The sequence below is a fragment of the Athene noctua genome, chromosome 19 (genome assembly GCF_965140245.1).
Source record: "Athene noctua chromosome 19, bAthNoc1.hap1.1, whole genome shotgun sequence".
Lineage (NCBI taxonomy): Eukaryota > Metazoa > Chordata > Aves > Strigiformes > Strigidae > Athene > Athene noctua.
Window position 1 is genome coordinate 8,533,201 of NC_134055.1, and position 8,652 is coordinate 8,541,852.

Below are 8,652 nucleotides of genomic sequence, written 5' to 3' on the forward strand. Positions count from 1 at the left end.
GTGGTGGGAGGAAGAGTTTCATATTTCATCTACCACTTTTAATAGAAAACAGAACATGGTGGGGGTTGAAAGGAAAATGCCAAATCCCTGGAGATCCTAAGTGTTGGCCTTGCAAGTCAAAACTGTCAATCACACCATGTCCCCTGCAACTCGTACTTCTTGAAGGGAAGGAAAGGCAGGAGGCAATGGGCTGGCACGTTTAGCCACTAGGTGTTACTGTTGCTCCACAGAACGAGATCAGAGCAACCACTTCCGAATAAGCAAAACATCTATCAGACATCTGCAGCTGTACCTTAAGATTTAATCCGTAGAAACTAAATTGTACTTCTGGATTCATGTATAGTGACTCAAAATCAGAGCACTTTGGTCTGTTTTCTTGGGGGGGTTGTGGAGGTAGACTGCTGCTCCTTGTGTTTTGTTTATACATCACTGTGTAAATGGAACAAGTCAAATTCATCCCTTGGGAATTTCCACTGACTTTGATGAAGGTACAGAGGGAGAATTGGGCCCCTTAAGGCGTCACTGAGTTCATGTCCACTGGTCAGGAAAATACATTGGCCGCTGAGTTGTCTGCCTCCTCTGTGAGTGGCCACAGCTGCACTGACGCATCGAGACATTTTAATTAATGCTAGATCTGCTCCCAGCCAGGTGCGTTCCTCAGGCAAGTCATTTAAGCTTTCTCTGCTTTTGTTTCTTCGCCTATAAAATGGAAATAAAGTTCCTCTTCTCCTCTGGGAAGGACTTTGAGACCACAGATAAATCAGAGCTGTAGTCCTTGAAAATCTGTTGTCATGAACCAAGCAACAGGTTTTGCATGAGCTTTCCCTATTGATTGCAGAATAGGTTTTCTGAAAGACTGAACTGAGTGCTTCTCCCTCCTTGGTAACCACTTTTAAGTGAAACAGACTCATGACAAAGAGCAGCGCTCCTCTTCATCCCTGTCAATGTACCTTAATGTCCTGTTTCCGTTTGTTCCTTTTTCATAGCTCTATCAAAACTTTATCCAGAGGACAGCCTCACTTCACCCAAACCTTTATCATTTACTACATGGCTTTGAACCTCAGAGACATATCCCTTCCCTGAGCTTCTTAAGCAGCAAGCTTCAAATTCACAAGAATATTGACTTTCTTCTTAATTTTTTGTAACAGGCTTTAGAGCACAAAAATCAGTGTTTCTTCCTTTCAGTTCTCATACTCTATGCCTTGCCCCCAGATGAACCAGTATAAATAGAGGATGTAATGGAGGTCTCTGCGTGCACCCACGAGAAAGCTGTTTCTGCACACACACAATAAATGTCATGCAACACACAACAAACAGGCAGAGCAGTCGTTCTCATGGTAAGTCTTGCCATGTGGTTGTACTTCTAACCAAGGCATTATTTTCACACAGAACTTGATTTGAGTGCTCCAGGGTATGTTTTCCAAAGTTTGGAAACATTGTTACACTACATTAAACAAAGTACCAGTACTGAGCCACAAAATCTTATGATTTTTTGAGTTGTTTTCATAGGAAAATTTTTATATGCCACATTAAATGAAATATAATGCAAACTTAAAATACTGTTCTCCAAAACACTGAATGATTTGCAAGCGCTAAAGTATTATTTGAAAGGTGACTGGCATTACATTTTACTGCTGCTTCCAGAAAAACCTGTGGGCCTCTAACTTGGAGGCAAAGTCCTCTTATCTGCAATTCAGGCAACAAGTATGACATACCTTGATACAGCAATCGATATGTCTCATGGTCTGAGTTCTCATCGACATTTCTAGAGTGAAGAACAGTTTTATTGAAATATTATTGATAGCCTGCAATTATTTCTGGCTTTTGAAGGAAGAAGCAGGATCTGTCCATGGAGGAGCATCTGGAGATTATAATTTTTGCTCGCTACCAAAACATTATGGTAGAAAAACAGCCATCTAATAAATGCAAGAATTATAGACCATTACCAGTATTGTCTGGAAGTAGTTCACTTACTGCTGGAGTTTTCTCTCTGCTGCAGTCTAACAAAGAGTTTTAAATAAGTGAAACAAAATGGCCTTGCTGATTTGTATAAGTGTACTCTCAGCAAACAATACATCAGCAACGAACATAACTTTACCCATATGCCTAAGGCAGATGCTGACACCATCAAATGTACTTGACTTAGATGCCTTTGAAAATGTCACTCTAAGTGGCCTGGAAGCTTAATTCCCACTTTCTAAAGTGACTTCAAACCCTAAAACACATGGATAAATGCAAAAATTGCAGCCTTAGTCAGCTGTGCTCTCCTTACTCTTCAGTGGCTAATATAAACACACAAAGACCCTATCTGACACTTCATCTAAAAATTAATCCTAATTGCTTTCTGGGCAGCTGCACAAACAGCCAGTTTTACCCAGTTTCAGTTACCTCTTAGTCTTTCCCCCCCCCCCCCCTCTTCTGTTCCGTGGTCCACAATAGGACCCTTTATAACACATTTCTTTTCATGTGCTAGTGGCAGCTAATAACGTGCCAGCTAACAAGAGAGGCTCTCCTACTCTCCTAATTTCTTCTCTCTGGGTCACCCTTCCTGTCTTTGGAAGTTAGTAGGTCTGAAATGCAGACAGCATAGCTGCATAAAGGATTAACTACAGGCTGTCCCAGCTCACTGTGAATTTGGTCCTGAATCACATGTGGATCTTCAGAAACAGAAAATACACATCCAGTCTGCTACAGCAGAATCAAATTCAGTGCTAGCTGCAACTACATTTTTTATACTGTCTTTGTCCCACCAACCTGAACACAGGGTTTTCTGAACTTTAAAATACTGTGTGAATGGTGTGATGCCACTGCCACACGGAACCATCCTAAACTATCCCTATGTAAAGAGTGAAACGGCAAATGTTTACAGCATGGCAGAAAAGACTCTCCCCCCGCAGTGAGAGCAGAGCAATTCGGGTTCACATTTATTAGTAGTACTAGTAATAAACATTTACATTATGGTAGCACCTAGAGGCCCTACTTGAAAGCTTGTCTAAAACTGCTGTTGTACCTGGGCACTAAACAGCTCTGAAGCAGCACATCTGTCTGACAGATGGTTTTTTTTTCTTAAAAGCTGCAATGTAAAAAAAGCCTTAATGCTTCCCCTTAACAAGCCTTAATAAGAAACTTCAAGAGCTTGCTTCATTGTCCATTCAAGGAGAATCTGCAGCTAAAATCGCAGTGGGACTTCAGGCAAGGACAGCACTTCCAAGCTAGTGGGGGACAGCAGCGCGGTGTCCGAGCACTGTGGGCTCTCTGAGTGTGTGCAGTATCCGCCAGCCCGACCCTCGCTTTCCAGAGGACAGAAAGGCCGCGGGGACGCCTCTCCCCGAAACAGCGCGGGCAGGAGGATCCGCTGCCAGTCCCGCCCGACGGAGGCGGAAGGTGGCCGTCCCCTCAGGGCACCCTGCTGCGGCTCTGAGGCCGTCCAGGCGCTGCGAACCGCACTGCGGGCAGCGCGCGGGAGCCCTGGTTGTGCAGAGAGCCCGAGCGCCGCCAGCCCCGTCAGGAGGGGCGCGGGGCGACCCCACCGCCCGGGCTCCTGAGAGCCCGCGGACATGGCGGCGGCACCGGCCCTGCCGGCTGGGCGGGGCAGAGGGACGGCAGCTGCCGCGGGAAGGGCGGGGCGGGGCGGGGCCTCACGACCGGCGGGTGGCGGCCAGAGCCCCGCGCGCGCCCCGCTCCCCCGCCACGTGACGGCGGCAAGGCCAATCGCAGCGCGCTCTCCCCTGGTCCCCCCTCCCACCGCCACACCCCCCCGCGCGGGCGCGTTGCTGGGCAACGGGCGGGCGGGAGGCGCCGCCCCCCCCTCCCGCCATGCTGAAGGTGAAGGTGCTGCTGGTGGGGCCCCGCGAGGTGAGCGCGCCCCGGTCCGCGGGAGCCCCCCAGCCCCAGCCCCAGCCGCCCCGAGGCCGTGTTCACCTCCGCCCCGGCCCCCCGGCCCCCCTCCCCGCGGCCCGCGCTGTCCCGAGGGCCGCAGTCCCCGCGGCCCGCCTGAGGCATCGCCGTGCAGGGGGGCGGCTGTGGAGGCGGGAGGGAGGCGGGGGGCGGCCTGCGCGCACAGGGGCCTTGGCTGGAGGGCGAGCAGGGAGCCCGTTAATGTGGCCTTGGCACATTACATTCCAACGGGTGTCTTTCGCTCCTGCTTTCTGCCAGTCTGGAAAATCGGTGTTGGCAAACTTTGTTTCGGAGAGCGTGGAAGGGATCGGCAGCTACAGCCCAACGCAGGGTGTAAGGTGAGCAAAGGCTTGTGGCGTGCTGGCCGAACCAACCCCCTGACAACTGCCTGTCCCTCAGAACGTCCCGGTATCCCATTGTGTATCCACTCGTTTTCGCAGGATCCTGGAGTATGAAAAGCCAAACTTGAACGGTAACAGTAAGGGAGCTGGCTGTCGCATTGAGTTGTGGGATTGCAGCGGTGATCAAAAGTAAGCCAGCATTGTTGCTACTTCTTCCAGGTTACTTAATTCATAATAGTTCTGCTTACACAAAATATTCATACTTAAGGCCTAAAACCAATGATCTTTTTTAGATGAGGAATATTCCAAGCTCTTTACCCTGTTACATTTTTTTACAGCTTTCTGCTATGAAGCATCTGATACTAGGTACTCGCTGCCATGATACCAGCTGACACTGAACTTTGTTTTGGGTAAAGATTGAGTATAACAGCAAACCCCATAGCTCTTAGAATGCAGTTACAGGAGACAGAGGCCTACTCTATAATTGCCTTTATACCTTTGAAGTTATTATGTGAGTGGACTCCAAACAATGTATATATATGTATGACTGAGGCCTTAATTTCTAAAAGACACAACTGAGAACTGGACAGATCCGTTTTTAGGGAAAAAGTTTAAATAAGCATTTGACCAAAAACTACATTGTCAGCAAATAAGGGGACCAACTACATAATAGGAAAGTCAAAATATTTGGAATATGATAGATCACTGGGAAGATTACTAATGCTATAATAAAGAAAAAATACTGAAATGTGTTCTTGAGGAGGGGAGAAGAAAACTTGAGGAAGTTTGCGTGCATGCTTCTGTTTTCCAACTATCAATCTTGCCATTTTCCATGCTTCTGTTTTTCAAGGTTTGAAACATGCTGGCCAGCTCTGATGAAGGATTCTCATGGCGTAATAATAATCTTCAATCCTGAGCTGCCCAGTCACCTGAAAGAAATTGAAATGTGGTACTCCTGTTTCGTGCAGCAGCAGCCACTGCTTGATAGTCAGTGTCTCCTGGTTGCACATCACAAGCCAGGTAGCGCGGGGGATACAGAAAATCTGTCCTTGGGTAAGAAGATGGAAAACTCAATCTGTAACTCAGAGGTTTTTACTGATCTACATACATCTAAAATTGTTCACAGCTTGCATTTTTTGTTGAAATTTGCCAAAGCAACTACAATGCTTTGCAAAATCAGAAATAATGAATTTCAAAGGTCATCTAGAAAGTGAGGAATATTACTATTTCACAAAAGGGACAGTAAAGGCAAGAAAAGTTTGAGTGATTAAGGCAGTGAGTGTGCAGCTGAGCCAGGAATTAGAACTCCTGCCATATTTTGTCATCACTAGTAGTTTGTTTCTTATGTTGAATTTTATCTTTTTTTAACTGATGCTTTTGAGGCCATTTAAGTTTGCTTGTTATCAGTCAAAAGAATAGGAGCCATTTGAAATAAAAGGCTAACAATCTTCCTCTTAAAATTAGTAATAGCTACCTTAGATACTGCAAAATTATTTGTGGCTGTTTATACAAATGAGAACACACGCTCCCTCTGGGCAACCTGTTCCAGTATTCAGACAGACACATATTTATTAGAAGTATTAATATATTAATAAATATTTAATATAATTATATTGTTCCATCATTCTGAATTCATATCACTTCAATAGTAAAACTGCAATTCAGTTCTGAATTATTTGATTCTGCCTGAGAGACCAAAACCAGTACTTTAAGCTTTAATAATAATGTTTGAAGAGTTTAATCTAGCAAAAAACTGTACTTGTTTGTAATGCTAACAAGCTATGATGCATTCCTTTTTCATGTGTTACATGTTATCTGGGGTATCAAACATCGGATGCTACCAAATTCTGACTCACTTCAGCATGAGCTGCCCCATGACCTTGATTGTGAATATTTCTTCTTATAATAGGAAAATACCTAACTATTTTTTATTTATCTTCAAAGCTTACCCATTGAACAAGCTAAAACTGATACATTCCAACTTAGAAGAAGATCCGGAAGATGTTCGGATGGAATTTATGAAATACTTCAGAAGCATCATCACCTTAATAAATGAGAGCAGAGACAGGGAAGAAATGTCAATTATCTCATAACATTAAAAGAAATACGGAACAGGGAAGAAAAAGGATTGTTTTCACTTTGTAAGCTCTACTAGCTTGTGAACAGGCCCTCACAATGAGAATTTTCCAGCCTATAAACACTTCAGACTATAAACAAGTGCTGACATCAGATGAACTGTGGTGCCAAAGAGATGGCTACACATCCAGGAATTTGGGTAACTTTAGCTGCACTTTGGTTTCATTTCACCTCAGAGGTACAGAAAGGTATTGTTTAGTATGTTAGTGTGGACCAAAAGATAAAGGTATGGGTTATCTCTTCACTTCAGAATCTCTTTTTGTAGAGGTGCTGAGAGAAGAAAGCCTGACAGAACATAAGATTTGTGGAGTTCTGTTGAAGCATCTGAGTAAAGTGCTCATGTTAGCTGTGTTTCTGGAGAAGTTATGCTTTTGGAAGTCAGTACAAACTGATTGGAATAAAGATCTGAGAAGCAGCTGTGGTGTGGAATCCACTTTTTATGTTCCAAGTTCATATCTTTCTGTCAAGCGTCTGAAGAGAGCACATTGCATAGCTATTGCCTTGGCAAGACAGACAGGTTGCAGTCTTTCTCAGGACTAGGTTCTTCTTCTATTCCAACTAAATATGTTGTTGGGGACAATGTTTAGGTCTCTCTGGGAGCAAGAGAATTAAAATCCCAGTGTAGTGCAATACTTTGATCTATGTTGTGAGCCTCAATAGAGGAGAAAAGTTCTGCATTCTCCCAAGGAGGAAAAGCTGTTTCTAAACTTGTATTACTGTTCCCTGTTGCATTGAAATAAGTGGTTTCATAGATAATTTACTTTCTGATTTGTTTGGTTTGCACTCATCCCTGTTCTTAGTGTGTTTTGCTGTGGAAGACTTTTTTTATAACATGCAGTATTAAAGCAGTAAAAACATTTTTTAAATGTGTCCTTTTTATTCTCAAAGGGAAGGTTAATTATGGTTTTGTGAAACTCTTATCAACTTGCTTAATTTTTAGTAAGGAAAACAGTGATAAATTTGTAGTACGTTTTACACTCCAACGAGACATTTACAAAAACTTGTCACCAGCCCAAATAGCCACAGAAATTGCAAATGAAAACCAGAAGCATGTATCCATACTGACACACTTTTTTTTTTTTTTTTTTTTTTTCCAGAAGATAGTTTAAAGGGTAGAGGGACTGGGAGCTGGAACTGCAGAAACCCTTGAGAAGCATCCCATTTCACCCTGTACTACAACTCATGTGAAGTCTGAGATCAGTGGTTGTCAGAAATATGTCTGACCCACTGCACTAAGTTTTACAGATTTTGTTTCATGCCATACAGCTATATTAGAGCTGCAGCTGGTTTACAAGTATATTGCTAAAAACAGCCTTGTCCTCACATCAACATTGTCTTTTAGTAAACATCCTTTACAGAAAGTATGTTATAAAACAGGAGGTACTTGGTGTATTTTAGTTCAAGACAACAGGAGTGAGAGCCTCTTGGGTTTTTCAGTCCTCTAGGTTAATTAGTCTACTATTATTCCTACTTTCATAGTTTGTTATATCCTGAGTAATGAGTAGCTTGTCCTTGTGCAAATACTCCTGTTTTCCAAGATAACAAGAAGAGATGCCTCAGAAATCCACTCGGTTGTTCACATATCTTTTCTCCTGGCCTCCAGTGTGTGATCAGGGCTTTCTGCAGAGTTTTGTCTAGGGAGCTTCAGTGAGAGCAGAGCGCAGCTGGGGTGTGGTGCACTGCCACAGGCCGGCGTGAGCAGTAGCTCAGGTCTTGTCCTGGCCTCCTCAAAATGCCCACAGGTCTCAAGGCAAGAAATGAGTACTACTTTTCTATTGTTGGTCCCCTTTAATGAGATTCATTCTAGTGGCATAACAGTGACTGACTATAGCAGCACAAAATAAGTTACTTTTCTTGTTTTCAGGTGGAAGATCTTTCAGTTATTTTCCTATACTGCTTGAAGCACGTCTACATCATCATGCTCAAAATCAACACACTGCTAGAGTCTGAAAGCCTCTTCATCTCAGTTCTATTTTGTACTTCCCCATCTATTTTTGTCTTTGATTATTAGGCCCCGTTGATTTAAAACAAAGGTGTATGAGGTGAAAGATTCAAAGAAGAGCTCAGAATGGTTCCAAGTTGTAAAACAAATGGCTAGAAATAACACAACAAAACATACTGAGCTAGGTTCATACTTTAGAGAGTTGCTGTTCCAGTGATATGCTGGTTTGCTCAGGTTGGCACCAGGCGTGTGGCGTGTGAAGTTGTGTGCACACACAAATAACCTGCCCTTTTCTTTTCTTGGGTGCTTGGTGTGCTCACAGAATTTGCTGGCCCA

General features: G+C 43.8%; 1 protein-coding gene and 1 long non-coding RNA gene across 3 annotated transcripts; one reads left to right on the forward strand and one right to left on the reverse strand.

Moving 5' to 3' along the window:
- The first annotated feature begins 3,752 nt into the window (after nt 1–3,752).
- IFT22 (intraflagellar transport 22) lies at nt 3,753–7,233 on the forward strand. Of its 2 annotated transcripts, XM_074923216.1 has the most exons (5): nt 3,753–3,855; nt 4,156–4,235; nt 4,338–4,427; nt 5,089–5,291; nt 6,183–7,233. In XM_074923216.1, the coding sequence occupies exons 1-5, from the start codon at nt 3,817–3,819 to the stop codon at nt 6,329–6,331; spliced, it is 561 nt and encodes a 186-aa protein (XP_074779317.1). In that variant the 5' UTR covers nt 3,753–3,816; the 3' UTR covers nt 6,332–7,233. The 2 variants fall into 2 exon arrangements, with proteins under 2 accessions (XP_074779317.1, XP_074779318.1); XM_074923217.1 differs by lacking the exon at nt 4,338–4,427.
- Nucleotides 4,873–8,652, reverse strand: LOC141968477 (uncharacterized). Its single transcript, XR_012634881.1, has 3 exons — nt 8,510–8,652; nt 6,188–6,282; nt 4,873–5,167 (listed from the first exon to the last, which is right to left on the reverse strand). It is a non-coding gene; the product is annotated as an uncharacterized LOC141968477 (long non-coding RNA).

What these genes read in the sequence shown, in the direction of transcription:
- IFT22 (XM_074923216.1), top strand. Translation starts at nt 3,817, where the DNA reads ATGCTGAAGGTGAAGGTGCTGCTGGTGGGGCCCCGCGAG. An exon ending in TGCTGGTGGGGCCCCGCGAG is followed by an intron (nt 3,856 to 4,155) that starts GTGAGCGCGCCC and finishes GCTTTCTGCCAG; the next exon opens with TCTGGAAAATCGGTGTTGGC. An exon ending in AGCCCAACGCAGGGTGTAAG is followed by an intron (nt 4,236 to 4,337) that starts GTGAGCAAAGGC and finishes TCGTTTTCGCAG; the next exon opens with GATCCTGGAGTATGAAAAGC.